At 43.8% G+C, this 24983-nt stretch overlaps 1 protein-coding gene across 1 annotated transcript in view; it reads right to left on the bottom strand.

The window, feature by feature from the left end:
• The window catches only part of ZSWIM8 (zinc finger SWIM-type containing 8), a 328217-nt gene that overhangs the window by 173801 nt on the left and 129433 nt on the right, over window positions 1-24983 (bottom strand). Inside the window, exons 11-12 of the mRNA XM_029608976.1 lie at window positions 18376-19387; window positions 3062-3193 (exon numbers count right to left, since the gene is read on the bottom strand). Coding sequence (XP_029464836.1) covers window positions 3062-3193; window positions 18376-19387 — 1144 coding nt within the window. The remainder of the gene's footprint in view (window positions 1-3061; window positions 3194-18375; window positions 19388-24983) is intronic.

Genomic DNA, 24983 nt, shown 5'->3' with positions numbered 1-24983 from the left:
GCAGATCACTTGAAAGATCTGTCAGTCTCCTCAGAAACTTGCTGCAATAAGTCTGTAGGATATTTCACAAGCAATAGTGAACCTTGATAACGGGCAGCAGAAAGAGGGATCACATTACCCCTATTCTAATTGAACTACATTGGTTACCCATCGAATCAAGAATTAAATTTAAAACATTATGTATTCTTCACAAATTAATATATGGGGAAGCAGGTAGACTGGCTGAACACTGCCATCAGGTTTCATGTTCTGCAAAGAAATTTGCGGTCTGCCAACAAAGGCCTCCTTTCTTTACCATCAGTCCAGTCAGCACATTTAAATAGAGTTAAGGAGAGCAGAATCTCTAACAGGACCGAAACTTTGGGACACATTACCACAGGAATTGAGGCTTGAAATGAATTTTAAAAGGTTTAAACGATCTCAAAACCTGGCTATTTGGCACAGCATATACGAAGTGAAAGACACCTTTTATTACCTATTTTATAACTTTTTAACCTATTTTATGCTTTTTAAGGTCTTTTAACGTGCAGCATTAGTCTCTATTTTAGTATTTGTTACTGGTTTTTTCCAATTTTACCTGAATATACTAAGATATATTAGGAACTAGTATATCATTTTAGCTATTTTAAAATGTTATTTAAAAATTGTCTGGATTATATCTGTTTTTACTCAAATTTTATGTATTGTAAACTGTTATGATGGTATAGAAAACTTAACAAACATTTAGATAGACATGGTTTAATGGGACACAGCCAGCATGGATTTACTCAGCAGAAGTCTTGCCTCACAAATTTGCTTTTTTTTTTTTTTTTTTTTTTTTAAAGAGTTGAACAAACATGTGGACAAAGGTGAACCAGTAGATGTGGTGAATTTGGATTTTCAGAAGGTGTTCGACAAAGTCCCTCATGAGAAGTTTGTACAAAAACAAAAGAAGTCATGGGATAGGCTATGTCCTTTTGTGGATTGCAAACTGGTTAAAAGACTGGAAACAGTAGAATTAAATGGTATGTTTTCACACTGCAGCAATTTGATCCACCTCCAACTGAGGAAGTATCATTTTTAAAAATGTTTTTCCATCCAGACCACCACCAACATTTTAATTAGCGTATATTACTTATCACACCACCTTTTGAGATAAATTTCCATAAGAAACAAGTATAAATTTCAGTTCCTTGGTTTCTGAGAGAGAAATGTGGCAAGTGCCATTTTCCAGGATATTGCAGAATAAAAATAAATGCAATTAAAAAAACATTCTGCCATCATTCATGGATCTCACATATTCCCTCTTATCACACAGCATTACCCCAGCCTAATAACTCTGCCTATACATTTGTTAGAAAAAATGTAGAAGTGCCATGGTTTTATTTGACTGGAAAGTGATTAAGGTCCCCAGGAAATCCTATTCAAGGATAAGCTGAAGGGTGGACTGGGAGTCTCCAGCGTAATTATACTATATGACAATTGAAAGCACTATTTGAATGGTGGCACAGTAGGAATAGTAAAATGTGGGTTAAATTAGAACAAATGTGTTGTAATAAAGATAATTTAGGAGAAATGGCATGAAGAAAGAGGACCAAAGCTCATTTCTTCTATAGAACAAAAATACCACGTATCTAGGCATGCGCTCAATTTACATTTTGGAAAAAAGAAAAGAAGAAAAGAAAAAGTCTAACAAAGTTAACGAGTAAAGTGTCAACTGAACATGCATTTCAAAAGAAGACCATTAGCAAAGGATTCATTTCTAAGCATAACCTAAGAAAAACAAAAAAAAACAAAAAACCCCCACCCCATCAGGGCAAAAATACTACTTTTCAGAATTGGGATCACGAACCAGTGGCTGCTGTGGCTCTGATCCTGCCCCCACTGCAAAGCCATTCTGCAGAGGATGGGAGAAGTGCTGCATTTGCTGCAACATTACACTGCTGAATTATGACTCTGCGTAGCTCTCAGTAAAGTCTGAACATGTTCTTGCAATAATAGCAAACTAGCACAGAAGTAAGGGTGCCTTGCTCCTGAATGTCACCTATAGCCATGTGGAGTTATGAGTTGTCAGTACAGAGTGGGGAGGGAACAAGGCAGGGATGAGAAGCAAACCAGCCAATAGGAGTGAGGTGGGGAGGGAGAGGGGGAGAATAAGCTAGCCAGAAGTGTGTGAGAGGGGAGGGGGGGAGAGGAACCTGACAGCCAAGCAGGATGACTAGGGGTGAATGAGCGGGGCCTGGGGAAAAGAGAAGCCAGCTGGCCAGCTAGAAAAAACATAAGAGAGCCAGAGGAAATGGGGAGGGGGAAGCGAATGAGAGAGCACTGAAACAAGGCAGAGAAAATCTCAACAGCAGACCTGGTATGCAAGTAACATTTATCTTGTGATCTAGATTGGAAGGAGATCAGGAAAAGGGAGGCCTTACCCATCATATTAAAAGTAAATGAAATTCAATCGGATTCTTTTTTTTTTTTAATCATATTTACAAGTAACACCAAATGTCTAATTGTAATGATTACTTGAACTGAAATGGTTAAAGCGAACAATTACTGCCTTTTTGTCATTACTTTATGAACACTCAAGTCTGACTATATTTTTTTTTTCATGAGGATAAAGGTTTTTTCTTCCACTGGTGTCCCAAGGGATGCAAGTTTGAAAGCATAAAATGGAAAGGTGAAACTTTTACATCATGTACAGGGATAGTGTCCCTTTACATAATTTTGGTTTCTGGTAGTATCCACCCTCCTCCTCCTCCCCATAGTAGGATTCAGACAGAATGCTGCCGCGCCAGTCCTTCCTGACCTAAGGGTGGTAGAAGAGGGTACTGCAACACTTATCAGAATACAAAACACACTGCTCTTAAGTTTAAAGTCCTATTTGCAAGACCTTAACATTTCTAAAGCTTTTACCCAAGGTGTAATTTCCACCATCATCTTTCCAGCAAATCAAGGTTGAGAAATAAAAAACAGAAGCACTTGCTCAGCATTAGCAGCATAAAGTTAAAAAAAAAAAAAAAAAAATCTAGGGCTGCAAGCAATAAGAGATAGAAGTTCTTGGTGCATGAACGTGAACTTATTGTACCTTGGTTGGAGGCTGTTCCACCTTCAGGTCTGGCGGGTTGGCAAGCAGGTCTTTAGCTAGCTCAACAGTCAGACAACACGACTCATTACTGTAACCATGTGCATACAGAGCTTCAGCACAGGCAAAGAGGATCTGGAAGAAGGAAAATCAAACACAGCCAGCATGTCAGTGTTGAATCGTCAAGTCTCATTCATCCTGCAACTTGACAGACTGTGGACTCTAACACCATACCACAAGGTTTCAACCACCTCATCCCTGCATAGCCAACATTTCCTTTCTCCCATATCATCACAGTCAAACTTCTCAGTCCATCAATTCCCAGTCTAATTAAGACTCAGGTCTTCCTGTCCCCAGGTAATTAAACCTTTCCAATGCCTTCAACATTTCATGTTCCTCTGTGCACTTCTTCCAAAGCTCAAGGTCGCCCTTCCATGGCCCAATTCAATTCCATTTTCTGTTAAAACTCAAACTCCACTAATCTCACCATTTGCTCTTAATCCTTCCTCCTATCGTTATCCAACCACCCAACCGCACCCCCCCCCCCCCCCCCAGAACAAATCAAGTCCCAGATTTCCTGTCATGTGGAATGGAAGTAGTCAAAAAAGAAATAGTTGTTTATAGAGAAAAAAAATTAGGTACTTCACTTTCTTATGCTATAATCCATAACTTAACATACCAGGAAGCCTCATTATATTACATGCATTAGTAAAGGTACACCATTTATTATAGAAATTCACTAGGAACAATATTAAAAGTGGATAAACTTTGTATAGCCATATATGCTATATTTATGTCAAGGATTTGTGTGTACTTTATAAAATTCTATCAATCCAAAAAAAAAAAAAAAAAAGCAGTGTTGCAGACTTGGAGGGGATGGAAATGATCAGCAAGGGTTCAGAAGCTTCAGGCTCTGAAAACCAAACGTTCAGTGGTAGTGGGGGGGGACAGGGGAAAGAGGGTGAGCGTAGACAGGTGGGTACATGATTACCTGGTTAGCCATAATCATGATACTGCAAATATGAATGATACAGGGAAACTGGACTTTACTAAAGATTTTGATATGGTAGCCTATAAAAAGTTGATTTTCAAGTCAATTAAGATGATAGTATTTTGTTATAACATTTGTGACTACATAAGAAGAAATTACTTCTCACCTGATAATTCCCTGTCCTTGAATACAATCAGACCAATCCAGACAATCGGGATGTACCCAAGCTTCTCCCTCGCAGTGTAGGATGTGGCCCAAGCCCCTTGCAAAACCACGGAGGTGAAGGCCTTTTCTCTAGCCCCGACATTCAGGTGGTAATTCTTAGGAAAAATATATATAAAGACGACAACATGATCGCTTTACATATCTCCAAATGAGAAACCAAGTGCAACTCTTCCTCATGGTCGCCTGAGCCCTTCTGGAGTGAGCCCTTACTTGCTTTGACGTCGGAATACCAAAATCCATGTAAGCCGCAGAAGGGATAGAAGGTAAAGTTTGTCTATTTGTGGATGATACAAAGATATGCAACAGAGTTGAAGGAGTAGAGAGAATGAAAAGTGATTTAAGAAAGCATCAAGACTAGTTGAGGATTTGGCAGCTGCAATTTACTGCCAAGAGGTGCAAAGTCATGCATCTGGTGTGTGGTAATCCAAAAGAACTGTAAGCAAAAGGGGGGGGAGGGGGGGGGGGGAAGGAAGATTGATGTGCATGGACTGGGAGAGGAACCTCGGGGTGATAGTGTCTGGTGATCTGAAGGCAATGTGACAAGGTGATAGCTAAAGGCAGAAGAATGCTAGACTGCATAGAGGAATAACCAGTAAGAAAAAGGAGTAGATAATGCTCTTGTATTGGTCCTTGGTGAAGCCTCAACTGGAGTACTTTGTTCAGTACTGGAGCCCATATCTCAAAAAGGATAGAGACGGTCCAAAGAAGGGCGACCAAAATGGTGTGTGGTCTGTATCGGAAGTCTTATGAGAAGAGGCTGAAGGATCTGAAGAGAGGAGGTGCAGGGGAGATACGATACAGACCTTCAGATACCTGAAAGATTTTAATGATGCATGAACATCAAACCTTTTCCATTGGAAAGGAAACAGTAGAACTAGGGGTCATGAAATGAAACTCTAAAAGGGAAGACTCAGAACCAACATATGGAAATATTTCTTCACGGAGAAGTTGGTGGATGCCTGGAATGACCTTCCCAGAAGAGGTGGCAAGGATGAAAAGAGTAAGTTAATTCAAAAGGGTATGGAAATGAAGAAAAGGGTGCATGGGAGTAACCTGCATGAAGCGGCAGTTACTACCCTTAACAGAAAGCATGGGGATTACTACCCTTAACCAATTAGCCTTGAATCTTTTGATGCAACTGCAACATTGATCTCCGCTTTGACTACCGGGGGGAATGTAGCTAGCAGTAAATTGTTATGGGTTTCACAGTTGCTTGGTTTTGATTGTAAATATTACTATCCTCAACATAAGGCACAGGGGGTAACCTGCACGGAGCAACAATTACTACCCTTAACTGACACATGGGGATAACCTACATGGATCAGAAGTTGCCACCATTAAGAAGCTTGCTGGGCAGACTGGATGGACCATTTGGACCTTTTTTGCCAACAATACTATGTTAACTATATTAATTACCTCCTTAATCCAACACGCAATTGTAGCCCTAGAGGCCGCTTCCCTTTTATGTCCTTCACTATACAGGACAAAGATGATCCAACTTTCTGAGAATGGTTGTCATCTTGAAATATCTTAAAAGATGTCTCCGCAAATCCAGGGGATGAAGAAAAGCATAATCCTCTGAATCCAGACATGGAATGCAGGCAAGGAGATTGCCTGATTGAGATAGAATTCCAAAACAACTTTCAGGAGGGAACTGTACAAAATTTTAACCCTACCCTTTGTAATCAGTAGAAAAGATTCAATACAAGAAAATGCTTGAAACTCCTAAATCCTCCAAGTGGAACAACAGTAACCAGGAAGATCATCTTCAAGGCAAGCAGATGCAGAGAAATCAACTTAAAAGGAACAAACATCCTGCCAAAAAAAAAAAATACAAAACCAAGTTCAGATTCCAGGTTAGGACTGGAATCTGGAGTAGAGGCAGACTATGCTTCACATCTCAAGAAACGAGATACCTGGATGAGAAGACAGTGGTTTACCTTGAATACGGCCCCTATGGCAAGAATGCTGCCATCTGCACCTTCAAAGCTTTAAGAGATGCGCCCTTAGAGAGGCTTTCCTAAAAAAAAACACAACACTCCAAAATCAATCGTACCAACATGCTCCCAGGAGCACTGTGACAACCAGAGCACCAATCCTCAAACTCTCTCCAGATACGGAGATAGGCCAGGGACGAGGAACATTTCCTAGCTTTCCAGGAATGTAACTACCACTGCTTGAGAATACCCTTTCTTCATCAAACAGGCCCTCTCAAAGGTCAGACCATACAACAAAATCGATCAGGAACCTCTTGAAACATTGGACCCTGGGACAGTAACGCCCTGTGAGACAGCAATCTTAGGGGATGACTGCAATGGAGATGCTTGAGGTCCACATAACATGGTCAAAATGGCTATTCTGAAGCCACCAGCACCACTAGACCCTGATAGACAGGGTACTTCAGACAATTGCTTATCATGGGCCAAGGAGGAAATACAGACAATAATGCGGCTGATTTTGTACTATGGCATCGAGCCTGGATGACAATGTTCTTCTTTCTACTGAAAAACTTGCATGTCTTTGCATTCTTGCTGGTCTCCATCAGGTCTAGATCTGGTACAACCAATCTGTCAATGATTGGATCAAAATACTCTTCGAGAGAAGGACCATTCTCTTGGGAACACTACATGACTGAGGTAGTCAGCCAGTACACTGTCCATACTTGCTACGTGAGACACAAAAAGGGTTTCCAAATTTACTTCCACTCACTTCAGAAGTAGATCTATCTCCAACGATACTCTCAGATTTCGCATCCCTCCTTGATGGTTTATGTAAGCTACAACTGTGGTAGTGTTAGACATTATCCTGACTGCCTGCCCCACTACCTGAGGCGAAAATTCCAAGAAAGACAGTCGAATCGCCCTGGCCTCCAATTGGTTGATAGAGCAAGCTCACTTCCTCTGACATCCACTGTCCTTGAGCAAACAGTTCCTGACTGTGCATTCCCTAGCCCTACAGACTGGCATCCTTTGTTACTAAGATCCACATTGGGGTCACCAAGTCTACTCCCTATTCAAATGCTTGTGGTCCAACCACCACTGCAAACTCAATCTCACCGACTCCAGCAGCTTCAGACACCTGGAACAGTCCTGCAACTGGGGATTCCACCTGGAGAGCAAAGCTCTTTGAAGATGCATGCACGCTCTCACCCATGGTACTCGATCCAAAGCTGCCACCATGGAACAGAGAATCTGAAAAGTAGGCCCACATTCCTGGTCAATCCGCACACCCGGAGTTTGCCACACAACTTCTGCATTCTCTAGCCAGTTAGACGAACATGACCTTTGTATCAAACTGAGTCCCCAGATACTCCAGTGTCTGAGACTGTTGGAGATTGCTCTTGGGGAAATTGTCAATCCACTCCAAATTGTATCACCCACCAAGTGGCTGATACACTCTTATCAACCACTAGTCCTGATAAAGATGAACCAAAACACCTTCTTTGCACAGAGTTGTGGCTATCACCACCACCTTCAAAAAGGTTCTTGGAGCGGTTGCCAGCACAAAGAGCAGCACTTGAAACTGAAAATGCCAACCCAGCACTGTGAATCGAAGGAAGCACTGATGATTCTTCCAGACTGGAATGTGAATTTAAGCTTCCATCAAATCCAGAAACATCAGAAATTCTCCTTTCTGTACTGCCATAAATCACAAGGTTTCCATCCTGAAATGAACCACCTTCAAGAAATCATTGATGTGCTTCAGGTCCAAAATGGGGGTGAAAGGTTTCCTCTTTCTTTGGAACCACAAAATAAATGAAATAGTGGCTCACATCTTCCTGTCCTTCTGGCACTGGGATTACAACATGTAAATTGAGAAGTCTCTGCAATTACAGCCTCTTTTTTTGGAATAAAGGAAAACCATAAAAGCATCGGAAACCAAGTGAGCGAACTCAGAGCAAATCCATTTTTCACAATTTCTAGGACCCATTGGTCTGTTGCGATTTGGGCCTACCTCTGATAAAACAGTGTCCGGCAGCTGCCTATCTCTGGAATTTGGAGATAAAGCCCCCAAGCACTCACTGCAATGCTCTAGAGGAGCCTGCTCCTGTGGCTTTTTCTTTACCTCCCTTCTTGAATCAAAAGGACTGGAACCGAGAATAAGGCCTGGACCTCTGCCCCAAAGAGCTCTAACCTTGTCTGAACCTCCTGGAGTCACGAAACCTACTGTGGGAGGAAAACCTCCAGATTGGTTTCCAAGCCATTATTATGGACACATATCCCATGGTACAGGAGAAGACCAAATCATAACCAGCATCTGCCAAGTAAGCTGCTCCTGGTTCCAACCTAACCGGTGAAGAACCCTCTAGCTCCTGAGCATCCTGCGTCAGAGGCAGCACAGATCTTGCCACAATACAACAGGCACCAAAGGCCTGCTTAAGCATGGACTATTTTCCTGTCCTGAGCATCCTTAAGCACTGCCCCAGCCTCTACAGGGATGATGGTGTGCTTATTCAAACATAACAAGGAATCTACTCTGGGAAAACAATATTTTGCAGATACAGTTTAGTGAGGAAATGATCCCCCCCACCTTAAAATTAGCCTTCAGAGCCTCCTTGTCCAAATCTTTTCAATCTTGCACTGCCTGGTGAAAGGGGGATGAATCTCCAAGACTTCTTTAAATTGACCATAATAGGGTCCTCCTTGGGAGCAGAGGGCTCCTTTTTGTCATCCACAATTTGCAATGTGCACAGGAACTGAGAAATCAAAAGACGTCACACCTCATATCTACAAAAGAGATGCAGCATGGAAGTGTGATCCTCCCTTTCAGGAGGAACTTCACCTTCCTCTAACTCCCCTCAGAATTACCATGAAGGAATTTCTTAAAATCTTTCAGAGAATCCTCTGAGCCTGAGAAATCATCCTCAGCAACCGTTTTTCCTATAACCAACCTGGATTTACTATTTGCCCTGGGAATCTGCCAGGATAAAGGGTGCTGGGAGAGCAGGGATAGCCCGTGAGGACTACATCCTGCTGTCCTGGGAGAACACCTGTTACAGGTAAGCAACTCTGCTTTCTCCCAGGACAAGCAGGATGACAGTCCTCACATGAGGGTGATTATCAAGCTACATGCAGACTCATTTGTTTGGACCAATAGCCTACAACTTGTGCAACACGCACAATAACTGGTGCACTGCTGGGAAAAATGAGGCAGCCTGAAAATCACAGCAGATGGATGTGGAAGGAGTTGGGATTATTTATTTATTTATTTATTTTAAATTTAATCTTTATTAAAGTTTTATAATAATTACAAGAAAGTAACATGTCTTAGATTTTCCAGGAAGGGCTTTACAATGCCCATCTCCAATTAGGAGGAACAAAAACAACATTGAACCAAAGGAAAAAAAAAAAGTGTATTTGCCCTAACCCTGTATTTACTATGCAAAAAAAGAGAACAAAACCAAAACTGGAGCAAACTAATCTTAAGCAATTACGTATCATTATACATTGAGAAAGAGAGAAATGGCGGGTAATATTCCTACACACTGGCATTCCTAACAGATTCCTCCCTATTGTCTCCACATGAATTCAAATATATCTCTAACTGATCAGGTTCCATAAAAACATAAACGCACATCATTTATTTTCATTATACATTTACTAGGAAATCTTATAGTTATTGAAGCACCTAGCTGGCGAGCTCCGGGACACGGCATAATTGCGTGGCTCTTACTATATCGGGGTAGACCCAAATCTTTTCATCTAAGTGCATTACGATTGCGGAGAAAGGATCTTAATACTCTCTCTCTGCTGGCAACAAACTTAATAATTAAAGTCCCTCTTTTTTCCACTTGTTCTTTTCTGTGTTGTTTCAAGGAAACCAGATAAATCCATTAATGGGGATACTGTCTCTAGATGTTCTATTTGAGTGTTCACATTCCTGTTGCCTGTTATTGAGGAAATAAATTTTCAAAATATTTGGTAATTCTCCACTAGGCCAAGACAGTACATCCTGCAAGTATTTTTTAAATTGCTCCTTAGGGGAGATTAGTTTGCATTTTGGAAAGTTCAGGACTCAAATTATTATATTGTGCACTGTTTTCTAAATTCTCCATCCTCTTTTCTATTTTAGAGTCTCCCTGAATTAAACTTGCTTGAACAGACTGAATCTGCTGAATTTGTGAATCCATTTCTTGAATTTTATTTGAGTGGGCTAATACCACTGGATTCACAGCATTAAGCTGTGGTTGCAAATCCTTAAATCACAATTGTTAGTGAAACAATCGAGTTTTCTAGCAGTGTTAATGCATTCCACACCACTTCCAGAGTCACTACTGGAAGTTTAACAAGTAATTTTGAAGTAATATTAGCCAAACCTTCTTGCTGTTCAGTGGGTTCCTTAGAGAGATCTGTCTGACTCCATATTTGTACAGGCTGTGCTGGCAAATTTGCACCAGCACTACTCAAGGTGCCTCAAGGTGGTTAAAACTTCTCTGCCCTGAGGCTGCCCCGTCAGACCTGTGAGTAGACCTCCCTCGAAGGCCATTTCCCCTCCAAATGCCATCCGTCCGAGGGTAAAGGCCGGTCATGTCGCGCTGGAATGGGCAGGAGGTGAAGGAGTAGCCGGCGCTCTGGGGCTGAGAGGTGTTTCGCGGAGCAGCATCTGAGCTTGCTTCTCCTCTGGCGCTGCAGCCGACTCTCCCGGAGCTGTTGCCGCTGCGGCATAGAACTCCTGTATCTTCCTTTGGTGTAAGGTAGGCTTCTGGGGAGGGGGGGGGGGGCGAGGTACCCTACCTTATCTTTTCTTTTTATTTATTTATTTAACAGTTTTATATACTGACCTTCATAGTAAATAACCATATCGGATCGGTTTACAATTAACAAGAATAAAAAACTGGGGTAACTATTCAAGTAAACGAAAGATAAACAGTAAGTAGGAATGAGTCAAAAAGTTACAATCAACAGGGAAGAGAACTTGGAAGCTTGCAACAAGCTGGAAAGAAGATAAAGGCAGGAAATAAATATGAAGTGATGCCATAGGGCGTACGGGTTAAAGCTTAATGGTGCTTTAACCTGGGAGAGTCAGAGTCCATTCGTGAGTATAATCATCATAACGGGTAAGCGTGAAGGACAACTAGTGATTGTCTGGTGGGTCGGTGAAGGCTTGGTGAAAGAGCCAGGTTTTAAGTCTTTTTCTAAAAGTTAACAGGCAAGGCTCCACTCTGAGACTTGAAGGGATGCTATTCCAGATAGATGGGCCAGCTATCGAAAAAGCTCTGTCTTTGGTCATCGAGAGGCGTGAAGCTTTAGTAGGGGGAAATTTCAGGGTGCCTTTTTGTATGCGGCATTTCTTCAAAAAGGCAAAAAAACCTTAAACGAGTCAGGAGCACTGTTTCGCCGTGTCTTTGTCTCACGACGCCATTTTGTTCTCCCTGGAGTTGGGATTATACTGGAAATAAATTCTTCAAGACAGATTGTCCAAAGGCAGAGTCTTGACGTCCTTCCTTGTCTAGGCAGTAACGTGCTGCAAATGTGTGAAGAGAGATCCATGTTGCAGCTTTGCAGATCTCAGCAATCGGTACCGAACAATAGTGTGCTACTGAGGTTGCCATGGCTCTCACTGAGTGCACCTTCACTTGTCCCTGGAGAGGAAGGTCTGCTTTCTCATAGCAGAATTCAATACGGTCTGCTAGCCAATTGGAGAGTGTTTGTTTGCCCACTGCAAATCCTAGTTTGTTTTTAATCGAAAGAAATAAAGAGTTGGGTGGATTTCCTATGGACTGCAGTGCGGTCTAGGTAAAATGCAAGTGCACACTTACAGTCCAAGGTGTGTAAAACCCTCTCGCCCTGCTGAGAGTGAGGTCTTGGGAAAAAGGTGAGTAAGCCTATAGACTGATTCAGGTGAAAGTCGGTTACCACCTTTGGAAGGAATTTAGGGCGAGTAAGGAGGACCACTTGGTCATGTAAGAACCGTGTATAGGGTGACAAGTGCTTGTAACTCACTAACCCTTCACGCAGATGTAATGGCTACTAGGAAGAGAACTTTCCATGTAAGAAATTTAACATCGCAGGAGTGCAAAGGCTCAAACAGGGAGTGCATGAGCCTTGTATAAATACTACATTTAGGTCCCATTCAGTGACTGGTGGCCGTAGAGGGGGTTTAAGTTGTAGAAGGCCCCTCAAACCGGCTCACAAGGGGTTGCGCTATTACCGGGGCATCCCCAATTTCCTTGTGGTACGCTGAGATGGCACTCAGGTGTACCCTCACCGAAGAAGTCTGGAGACCAGAGTCTGAAAGGTGCCACAGGTAGTCTAATAGAGAGAGTGGGGCAGGAAAAAAGGTAGATACATTTTTGCGTGCACCATATGGTAAAATCTATTCCACTTAGAATGATAGGATTTTCGTGTGGAAGGCTTTCGTGCAGCTACAAGCACTTGTGAGACATTGGATGAAAGGTTGAGCAGTTGCAGGATCAAGCTTTCAATGTCCAGGCTGTGAGGGATAGGGTCTGAAGGTTCGGATGGCGTAACATGCCTTGGTTCTAAGTTATGAGAGTAGGCGCTGTGCCCAGGCGAATGGGTTCTCTGATAGAGAGGTCGAGAAGCATGGGAAACCAAACTTGTCAAGGCCAATACAGGGCTATGAGTATCATTGACCCTTTGTCCTGTTGTAGTTTCACGAGAGTTTTTGCTATCAGCGGTATCGGGGGATATGCATACAGGAGGCCTGTGTTCCAGGGGCAAACGAAGGCATCCATGGCTAGCTTGTTTTTTTGCTTGTGCAGGGAGCAGAATCTGTCCACTTTGTGATTCAGTTTGGATGCAAAGGAGGTCTATTATTGGGTGACCCCAGTGTTGGAAGATTCTGTCCATTACCACAAGATCCAGAGACCACGCGTGGGGATGGAACTGTCGACTGAGGCGATCTGCTAGTACGTTCTGTATGCCTGGTAGATAAATGGCCTGTAGATGTATTGAGTGTACAAAGGCCCAGGACCAGATTTGTGCAGCCTCTTGGTAGAGAAGAAAAGAACCTGTGCCGCCCTGTTTGTTCAGATACTACATTACAACTGTGTTGTCTGTATGAGAAAGGTCTTGTGTGAAAGGCAGTCCTTGAATGCATATAGGGTATAACGTATAGCTCGAAGCTCTAGGAAGTTGATCTGAAATGTTGCTATGAGTTTCATCCAAGTACCTTGAGTTTGAAGATTGTTCACACGAGCTCCCCAACCCAAGTTGGAGGCGTCCATGGTTAAGGTCACTTGTGTAACTGGTTGCTGGAAGGGTAAACCTGTCAGCAAGTTGGCTTTGTTTGTCCACCAGAGAAGTGATTGACGTAGCTGGTGGGTTACATGAATCTGGGTTGACAGAGGTTGAGTGGCTTGGATCCACTGAGATTTCAAAGTCCATTGGGTTTTACTCATGGCAAATCTGGTCATAGGAGTGATGTGGACCGTGGAAGCTATGTGGCCCAGTAACGTTAGGAATTGTTGAGCTAAAGCCGAGTGTCTTGTGCGCAGAGACGTAGTTAGCTTGGAAAATGCGTCTGCGCGGTCGTTGGACAGGAAGGCCTTTGCCACTGTGGGTCCAAATCTGCTCCGATGAAAGTTAGGAGGTGAGATTGAGTCAGATGGAATTTTTGGTAGTTGATGAGAAATCCCAACGAGTGTAGCAGATTGACAGCGAGCTTGAGAGCGTCAAGAGCTTGCTTGGATTGACTCTTGATGAGCCAGTCGTCCAGGTAAGGAAAGAAGTGTATGCTTTTCTTGCATAGATGGTCCGCAGCAACTGCTAGGCACTTTGTAAATACATGGGGTGTCGAGATAAGACCGAAAGGCAGAATCTGGTACTGATAATGGTGATGTCCCACTAGGAAATGCAGGTATTTGTGGTGATGCAGGAATATTGGAATGTGAGCGTACGCGTCTTGAAGATCCATAGAACACAGCCAATCTCAGTTTTGTAGAAGGGGAAGCATGGTGCCCAAGGACACCATCCTGAATTTTTCTTTCCGTAGAAATGTGTTGAGATTATGGAGGTCTAAGATGGGGCAGAGGCCGCCTGATTTCTTTGGAATGAGAAAATAGCGGGAGTAGAACGGGTTCCACAGCCCTGGTGCCCAGAAGGGTGGACAGTTCTGACTCTAGAAGGGTTGTGTGATCTTTTTGCATCCACACTGGATTGGGTGGTGAATCCGGGGGTACCATGAGGAAGTTTAGATGGTATCCCTGGGTAATGATGGATAGAACCCATTGGTCTGTGGTAATGTTGAGGAACAACAAAGAAATAGATGCGCGAATAGTTTTTTCCAAATACTTTAATGGGTGGAGACATGTAAACCGATTGATAAAATTCGCCCGACTCAGGCCAAGTTTCGCCACCTTTTAGTGGCTGCCTCAGGGGCTCAAAATGACTTCTTGAATTGGAGAATTGAACTGCAATGGATCACATATGAAATGTGTATTCAAAATCATCCACAGTGCCAATGTAACTTTAATGAAGCAGACTACACTTAAAACTGACGGTTCCATTCAACCAATGGTGCCGCATACGTATTGACTGCAGGTCAGCATGTATAGTCTCTACTCATGTGAATGTATATCATTTCATATGTGATCCATTGCAATTCAATTCTCCAATTCGAGAAGTCATTTTGAGCCCCTGAGGCAGCCACTAAAAGGTGGCGAAACTTGGCCTGAGTCAGGCAAATTTTATCAATTGGTTCTCCACCCATTAAAGTATTTGGAAAAGACTATTTGGGCATCTATTCCTTTGTTGTTCCTCATGGCTTTTTTAGATTGCCTGCCTTGTTGTTTTCTGTGGTAATGTTGAGCCAGTTTGTTATGAAGTGGTGAATTCGACCTCCTACTGGCAAATCTGGATTTGGATTTGTGGAGCGGCTGCTGTTCTCTGGATAGGTTTCAAAATCCAGAGGCTTGGCCTGTTTGAGGTGGTGGCTGAGGCCTGGATGTTTTGGGCTGTTGAGGATGTGCTCTCTGAGACAGCCTGGTTGGCCTCACGTGAGATGTAGATGGGTAGTATCTGCGTGGGCGATAAAATGGTTTTCTAGGGTCCCTTCTCATGGATCTTCTTGCAGAGGAAGGGGCCTCGGCAGTAACTGTGGATAATTGCCGCAGGGTCTCATTATGGTCTTTAAGTCGAGCCACTGCGTCTTGTATCTTGTCTCAGAATAGGTTTTCACCGGTACATGGCAAATCAGGTCTCAAGTCAGATGCTTTCAGCCAGGCCCACCTCCTGGCACTGATGCCAGTCGCCGACAAGCGAGAAGCTGTTTCAAAGGAGTAGTAAGCAGCATGAACCTCATGCTTCCCAGCCTCAAGGCCTTTCTGTAGTATGGCATTGAGGCTATCTTGCTGTTGTTGGGGAAGAGAGAGTCGGCTATTCCCTGAACCTGCTTCCAGAGATTCCTTTGATACTGTGTTATGTAAAGTTGGTATGCAGCTATGCGTGACACTAGCATAGAGCCCTGAAACATCTTGCGACCTAAAATGTCAAGGAATTTTTGGTCTTTGCCAGGAGGTGTTGAAGAGTGAGGGCACAGTCTTCTAGCCTTCTTCTGTGCGGACTCAACTACCATGGACTGATGGGGTAATTGTGGCTTTTGGAATCCAGGAATATGTTGTACCAGATAAGTTGCATCTGATCTCTTATTCACTGGCTGGACAGTACAAGGATGCTCCTAGAGATGATGCTAGAGATCCACTAGCACTTCGTGGACAGGGATAGCCATAATTTCTTTCGGAGCATGAAATTGGAGAACTTACAATGTTTTATGGCGTGTGTCCTCCTCTGTAATCAGGTCAAAGGGGATTGCTCTGACATCTCCCTTACAAAATTAGTAAAGGTGGTCTTCTGGGGGAGATTTTCTCCTTTCTTCCGGAGGAGATTGTTCTGATAAGATATCCTCCATAGATGTGTCTGTGTCAACATCTTCCCATGTGTCAGAAAGGGTCTCTAGTCGAGATCCTGAGGTAGGGAAGAAGGTTGGTACTGTAGGATGCTTTGGCACAGATGGATCCTTTGATTGCCTTGATGGAAGATGCGGTGGCACAGATTTGGACTTCGGCGGCACCGAAGGCATTGAGGGAAAACGAAGGGCCTCTTGACCCCGAGAGCCCTGATGGACCAGGCATCGGTTCCGGCATCGGTGGAATCGGTGTTGAAAGTGGACTGGAGTCCGTGCCTTCGTCTTCTGGAGGACCCCAGAATGGGAATCAGGGCTTTCAGAGGCTCTGCGGGTTGCTTTGGCATCGGTGGCCCAGGTTGTGTTAGAAGGGCACCAATGGGTATATCCAATCGGGTTAGCAACGGTGCAAATATCTATGGCTCTGGTGTCTGTGTCGGCATCGATGGCTGTAAGTCTCGGAGAGCATCGAGCACTGCCTGGCAGATGAAACCGTCCAGTTCCTCCCTGGTGTAGATATCTCGGCTACAGAGGGAGGCAGGCTAGGCGCTACTGGCACCTCCACAGGAACTTGTGGGGGCTCAGTACCCAGCACCGATATCAGTGGGGATTGCCTTGGTTTCTCAGGTGGAGAGGGGGTTAACGGCTCCTCTACCTGTGTCCTCTTCGCAATTGGCTCAATAGCCGTCGAGGCCGATGTGTTGTCGGTGCCGGCACCGGGAGTAAACGCGCGTCGGTGCCGGTGCTTCCCTCGATGCTCGGTCCAGTCTTTCTCCGGCACTGAGGAAGGTGATATGGATGCCCTAGATGGAGTCTATGACTGGCGGTCACGCTGCCCTGGTGCTCCCGACGAGGTTTGATGACCAGATTCTTCAATGCTCCTCCGGTGATGATTGAGTGGACATCGATGGAGTCGACATGGTATGAGGGCACTCCAGACATTTTCGGAAACCTGTTGCCATGATGGCAGAGGTTGAGGTCCAAAATGATAAATGGCCTGCGGACACCGAAAAAAAAAAAAAAAAAAAAAAAAAAAAAAAGAGGTGGGCAGGAACCAACCGGAGATGGTGATTCTTTACTCACCAAGTGATGAAAACAGTATCGCGATGGGAGACCCCTATGAGGGAACTTTTTAAAAAAGTAATCTTCAAGTTTTTTTCTGTAAGGAAAATTTTTGAGAGAGAGTTCTCACAGAGCTCCTAACCGTGAGGCAAACTGCAGCGCGGAAACAAAAGAGACTGAAGGGAGACCCCTGTGGCTACAGGGATTATGGCATGCTGGGCATGCTCAGTGTGCCAGTCAAAAGTTCTAGAAACTTTGACAGAAAAGTTTTCTGTGATAGGGCTCCGTTCAGTGACGTCACCCACATGTGAGGACTACCATGCTGCTTGTCCTGGGAGAATGTTATCCTTCCACCATATAAGGTGTTTGGTCATATTTGGAGAGCAGAGCTCAGTTTTATGGTCTCATCCTCAAAAAGGAGATCAAAATGTTAGAAAAGGTACAAACATGACTACTAACAAGAGGCCACAAAAACTTGCACTTACTGAAAAATTGGCGAACTGGAGTAATTTTACCTTATAGTAAAGGCATTGAAGAGTAAACTAATCAGTGTGCAAATAGATCAATACAGGGATCTCAGATGATCTCCTCACCTGAGGAGCAAAACAAACAAGGGGACATGCTCTAAAGTCAAGGGGAAATGATTTCAGCACCTTCAGAGGAAAGGGTTCATTAATAATGGGAAAAATATTTCACTGGGTTCAAAAATATTCCATATTTTTGCCATAGTTAACACACTAAATTTAAAATGTAAATTAGACAAGATTTTAGAAGAAAAAAAACAGTAGGCTTGTAGTTAAAGTAAGAGAAAAGTGCCAAATTATCATATTAACAGTTATGAATTCCTACAGATGCTATTTTCTTTGCTTTCTTCTGATGTTAGGAAATGGTTGGCCCTGATAAACCTTTTTCAACCTAAGCACCTATTTAGATATGTAAATTCTCCCTTCCGTATGCATAGTAAAACAGCTAAAAACCACCTTCCAAATCCTGTCATGACTTACACCCTGCCCACCCCACCATGCATTAAAATCTCCCCATGCAATCATGGATCAACCCCTTTTCTCCATTCTATCAAGATTAAAGACATGCATCAAGTTATCCCCATCACACCATAACTGAATCACTTCCCAATAAGGCAATGCAATAGATATTACACTAATAAGGACCTCACCTCCATCCTGTTCTCCTGCTCCAGGGGCTTTATCCCAGCAAAAATGTCCTGCTCCTCTTCAGGTCCTCCCTCTGTTTTCTCCTCTTCTTTTACTGCTTCTTGGGGGTTCAAATAATATGCCTGGTAGTCATCATCTTCCTCTCTTCTGTCTCTTCCTCCTTCTCCATCTCCCCCTACTGCTCCATTCTCTCCAATCTCCTCTGGCTTTAAACTTTTTCCACCATTGTCCTCAGCAGAGCCATGATCCTCTTCACCACTTCCACCTGCCTCTACCACTGGGTCCTTTGCTGAATTTTTGGCAGAAGGGCTATTACTTGCACTGGGTTCAGGCCCCTCCGAGAAGTACACTCCTCCTTCATCTTCAAAATTGTCCCTGTAACTCCTGCTGAGAGGAGACTCTGTAAAGATGAAGGTATTACAAGCTTCTGCCCCCAGTGCCAGGCTGCTGTCATCTAGACTCAGCTCTGCCAAGTCCGGCTCCAGCGAGCTGTCTTCACTGCTCATCCGGCGTTTGCTGCTATGTTTCCCAGCTAAGCACTTCCCTGATGTTAATTTGGTCTTGCTAACAGCCGATTTGTAAGTCAGTTTGTCGTCTCCTGCTGATAGACGTCTCAAAACCCTCTGGGAAGCATCAGAAGACACTTTGCGCTTCACAATGAGTTCTTTGGGCCGGACAGACAACTCCTGGGAGGATGGACGAGATCTTTCCCCATGATGCATACATGTTTCATGATTGTTCAACCTACCAGCCTCACAGGTGGTTTCAGAACATTGAAAACGGCAGTTCCGCTGTTGGATAGCCTTCACCCAGCAGAAAGAGTTTTTCTTGTCTGAGCTATTGTATGTGATACCAGGGATGGGGTATGCTTCCTCCCAATTGAAGTAGGAAGCCTCCACAGCTGGCTTGAACCCTTGGAAGAGTTTGTCCAGAGATTTCTTGTGCTGTCCCCTCTTGACATTGTCAATGACCTTCAGCTGCCACTGTCTGAGTTGAGCACACAAATCTCTGCGCCTAAATAGCAATAGAACAAAGCAAACAATGTTTTAAACTGATACAGGATACTGTTGAAACTACACACAAAGTCTTTTGGAACCACAAATCCACATCTCTTGTCAACTAACAGGTCATGATTATAATTGGAGTAATAATAACAGAAAGGGGTGCTGAAGGTTCAAGAATGATTTGCAGTAGCAGACTTTGAGGAGCTCAATAATGGAAAAAGAAAGAATGCTACAGGCCAGAACCTAGATGTACTGGCAGAGATATGTGGCATTCCAGTACTTGCTTGACATATCAAGTCAAGATTAATACACACTATCAGTATGTCATAACCCTGCTCAGAGGATACTACAGATGAGGTATGAAATACATTTGTAAAGCTATGCAATAGTTCAGGCCTGAAACAGAAGAGAATGCTGTTGGACATATAAGTGTAGTATCAGGATTTTAGTAGTGGAGTAAGCAGACATACAACCTTCCAAATGCTGAGACATGTTCAAGATCTGGGAAAGCGAAAGCTGCTTACCTGTAACAGGGATTCTTCTCAGAGGACAGCAGGATGTAAGTCCTCAAAGGTGGGTGACATCTGATAGAAACCAGCCAGTGAAAATTACTACAAAGCTTCTAGAGGCTTTGATGTGCTTCACTAAGCATGTGCACTCTGACCCACATCAAAAATGTCAAGCAGGGCTCTCTCAGTTCATAAAATAGCTAACACCGAGCACAGGATCCAACTCCAAGTGAAGGTGGGTGGATTTGTAAGGACTTATATCCTGCCTCTCTCAGAGAACACCTGATGCAGGTAAGCAATGTTCATTTTCTCCAAAGACAAGCAGGAATCAGCAGTCCTCACAGGTGAGGAATCCCAAACTATAAGTTGCCCCATTGAAAAAAAAAAAAGAGAAAGAACCACCAGAAAACCTTGCCAATGGGCAGAAGTGTTTGGTGGCAAGGAGCCTTTTTTTTTTTCTTTATTATACAGAAGCAACCTGGAAATAACAATGATGGGCCATGTTGTGATGGCTTTGATTCTAAACCTCAAATATACTCCTCAGGAAGACTGTCATGTTAGGAGTCTTAAAACAGTAATGGGATATATATGTGTGGACTGATCTTCACATCACAGCCCTGCAATCTCAGGTGGGCCATACATGGTTCATACTTTGAGCCTTAATTTGCCCATCTAGAGTCAGACCTGCCTGATGCAATCCATTATCCATTAAGAAAGGAGATGCGCTTAGTTATGGCAATTCCAGGTTTGTTGAGGGTCAAAGGAAACAAAAAGCTGGATGGACATTCTAAGGACTTCAGTCCGCTCCACACAGAAGATCAAGGCTCTTTTGCCAAACAAACTGTACATGGCTCATTTACTCTCATGGACATGTGGCCTGGGGAAAAATGTTGGAAGGACAATTGACTGGTTAAAGTGAAAATCTGACATTATCTTATGCAAGAACTTAGGACGTTTGTGCACAGCCAACCTATTATGACAAAAAACTTAGTATAAGATGGATAAGTCTTCCACCCATTGAGACCTAACGGGACAATGTAAATACTAACCACAAAGAGACATTACTGCACAATGTAAATAATCTACCTCTGTAAAGTTTATATTTATTCCTATCTATTCTTATTCTCCTTCATTCCCCAGTTTCAACGACCTTGTTATATTGTAACTTTTTTGCTTCTTCTGCACTGGTTAAATGAACAAAGTTTTCACTCCCCTGTTATCTGTAAACCAGCATGATATGATTGTATCATGAATGCCGGTATAGAAAAGCCTTAAAAAAATAAATAAGTCACCAGTGCCTGGAACTCATTAACTCTGCATGCCAAAGTGATCACCACCAGGTCAGATACTTCAGCTCACAGGAGTCTAATGGTTCAAAGAGAGCCTTCATCAGCTGAGAGTACCATGTTGAGGTTCCAAGACACAGTGTGAGTCTTAATGGGAGGCTTCAAATGAAGCTCTGCATGAACCTGAGAACCAAAGGCTGTAAAGAAATGGGTTTACCTTTTACATGCTGATAAGTGCCAATTACTCAGATATGAACTCTAATAGAAAGATATAGTTTTCAGCCCAGACTGCAAAATGTACAATAGGCCAGAAGAATCTGAGAAACATCTTCAGATAAGTTAAGGGATTTAATGTTACCCTCTCAATATCCAGGTTGTGAAGGCTAAGGACCAGATGTTGAGAAGACCTAGTGTTCCCTGGTTCTGAGTGATAAGAGTGAGAATTCCCCAACCTGACTGGTTCTGGAGGAAGTTAAACCAAACTTTCCTCAGCCAATGGAATTTATGAGAACCATGGACCCCAGTCTCTCCTGAGTTTTGGCAAGTTTTCACCACTAGAGAGAGTGGAGGCTAAGCATACAGAAGACTCTCTGCCCGAGGGGGAGGGGAGGAGCACACTTCCCAATCCTGCAGAACCCTGGGAAAAAGACAATTGGATCCCATGGAATGGGGGCAAGGCTACCAGGGTTCAAAAGGCATAAAAAACCCAAACACAACATATGCTCCAAACAAAAGAAAAGTTTACTGGAAAAACTGGCAAAGTCCCAAACAAAAACAACAAAAAAATAAATACAAATTCCAGAAAACAGCTTACTGTTTTTGCAGATTTTCTAAACCCACTGCTGCAGGCAAAATTCTTATGATTCTTAAGTCCCAATATCTCCAAGACACCCCTTACTTTCTACCAAAAAACTTGTCACTTCTGAACCCAAGGGAAAGTGAGAAGTTTCAGGAAGGACTTAATAAAGTACTAACAGGATGGCACCAAGACAAATCTTCCCACTTGCATCTAGTGGTTGCAAGTTCCCAGGTCCACTCCCCATCTTACAGAAATGTTTTCCCTCTTCCACAATCCACTGCTAGAACCCCTGAACAGGGGCACAGCTATCTGCTGCTTTTATCTGTCTCCCAGGAAATAAAACAAAATCAAATTCTTCATCTTCTCTCAGACTCCCCTCAGTGCTTGATGGAGGCACCTTATATACTACCAGTTTGTGCCCATTCCCTTTAGAAGAAGAACCCTCCTATCACTATTACACAGACACCTCCCAAACCTCCCAGTACTAGAAAAGTCTTCATTCTGAAAAAAAAATGTCCTATGTGACCCTTCTCAAAAAGTGTGAGGACCCCTGCCCTAGAGTTAAGGGTACTATGATATGCTCTACAGCAGGAATAGACAAGTCTGGTCCTGAAGTGCCACAAATAGATCTTGTTTTCAGGCTATCCACAATGAATATTAAGTATATTTGTATGCACTACCTCCATTGTATGCAAATATAGCTCATGTATCTTCATTGTGGATATCCTAAAACGATACCTGTGACAGTCAAATAGAGTTGCCTACCCCTTCTCTAAAGGCTGATATAATTCATAATTCTGGTTCAGAATTATGGCTTATTCAGCCATTCCCAGAATCCTCTGAGGGCTGATTCATACTGACAACTGCTGAAATATAGTGACTTTCTGACTATCACAGATTCGAAGGATGTGGAAGATTTAGGAAACTTGTAAGCTCTGCAAAGCATATAATTAAAGGCCAGGAAGGCATCAATGACAATGTTTGCACCACAATACAGGGTAGCTGGGTCCAGGATGCAGGCTTTTGTCTTGCAGATGCCTACCTCAACGGACAGGAGCCAGGTGAATGAAGATGCACCTGAGGGTACAGTTTTAATTAAGTCCTGGCTCCAGAAAACGGAATTCATGCCGAGCTTCCTATTCAGGCCATAGACTTGCTATCTGTTTACACAACAAAGAATATCAAGAGAAGAACAGAAGAACAAAGGCCATCAAAGCCATGTTGATAAAGGAACTTTTATGGTGGGAGAATGAACAGGTTTAGAAGAATTCTCAGTTGGGGGGAGTGATCCTCACAAGCATTTCCTATACATGATAGATTGTCATGACAACAGCATAATGTATCTTTGTAAATAAGTCTTTGGACAGTCACGCCATTCTGGAAGTTTCGGCAATACTGTATATTTTAACTATAAAAGAAGGTTCTCTTCCTGTATGAGATGAGATGCTAGTTATTTTGAAAGATAGAGGGCATTTAGCATACCTCATCTCCCTGGAACACTTGGTAAAGCCAAATAAATTTTACTTTGTACCATTGTACTGAGTCTGAGTGTTCTTGTTGCCCTGGCCCTGAGTCCAGAAATTATGGACAAGGCTTTCAGAGATTAGATGGCCAGCAAAATTGTCTAGATGAGAACAATTAGGTAATAATATTCTATGTGAACAAGCAGGGACGCACAAGATCAAACATCCTGTATCAGGAAGCTGTCCAGATGTCAGCCTGGGCCATCTATCAAGGGATGGTCCTAAGGGCCATGTACCTCAAAGGCTAAGAGAATGTCCTGGCTGACAAACTGACAGGCCGATACAGTAAGGAGTGGTAGGAAGAGCTGCGTTAGTGCCGGGCGCACCCGCAGTTGCCGCACGCACAGTCTGGCTCACCTACTGCTCGATACTGTATGTAAATAGCTTGCAAATGCAAGCTGCGTCCAAGAAGCGTTAGGCCCGCGCAACCCATTTTACTGTATAGAGCGCTATACAGTATCCCGGGTGGGCTGGCCTAACGCTTCACGGACACGCTTGTATCTGTCATTTCAAATGACATTTGAAATGACAGGTACCAGGAAGTGGACGGTTCTTCTACGCTCGGGATTGCCAGTCCTCTCTCCCCTCCTCCCGAAGCAAGGCGCTTAAAGCAGCCTTGCTTCGGGAGGAGGGGAGAGAGAGGACTGGCAGTGTAAAGCAACGAAGCGACTTACTCTTCTTGCAGCCCCCCTCCGGAGACGGACATCGGCGGAGATGTACTGCGGCTCCCCTGCCTCCAGCTGCCGGCAAAGATGGATGCCTACACAGGGGTCGCTTTCCCCTGTGCAGGCATCCATCTTTGCCGGCAGCTGGAGGCAGGGGAGCCGCGGTCCGTCTCCGCCGATGTCCGTCTCCGGAGGGGGGCTGCAAGAAGAGTAAGTCGCTTCGTTGCTTTACACTGCCAGTCCTCTCTCTCCCCTCCTCCCAATGCAAGGCTGCTTTAAGCGCCTTGCTTCGGGAGGAGGGGAGAGAGGACTGGCAATCCCGAGTGTAGGAGAATCGTCCACTTCGTTGCTACTTTTTTTTTTCGTTTTCGCTTTTTTTTTTTCGCTTTTTTCCCCTTTCGTTGCTTCAGGAGGAGGGGAGAGGACTGGGGCTGCCCCGGAGACCAGCACCCATGGACGCGGCCAGGGCAGGTGAGCGGGGGCTGGGGGAAAGTTTGCCGCCTACCCTTACCCCTGCCTCTAACGCAGGGGAAAGAGTAGGCGGTAAGTTAGCAGGTTAAACGCGCGGCAAAACAGCAGATTAAAAAAGCGATAGTCGGGGCGTGTGTTACTGTATGGGAGGGAATAGCTAATTCGCTCGTTTACATCTAATATACATGCCGCGGGCGGAAGGGGTTACCCGGTGATTTAAAGAGGCGGTAAGAATGGGTGAAAGGGGATAGTGTATCGCGGGTTGGACTAACGCGGCCGAAAAGTGAGTAGAAAGTGGGTTAGGAGCAGGGTAACCACGGCCGCACTTTACTGTATTGACCTTTGAGTTGGTT

Source organism: Rhinatrema bivittatum, chromosome 7, assembly GCF_901001135.1.
Source record: "Rhinatrema bivittatum chromosome 7, aRhiBiv1.1, whole genome shotgun sequence".
NCBI lineage: Eukaryota > Metazoa > Chordata > Amphibia > Gymnophiona > Rhinatrematidae > Rhinatrema > Rhinatrema bivittatum.
Note: the sequence above shows the minus strand (reverse complement) of the source record. Positions and strands in the feature narration are given on the sequence as shown.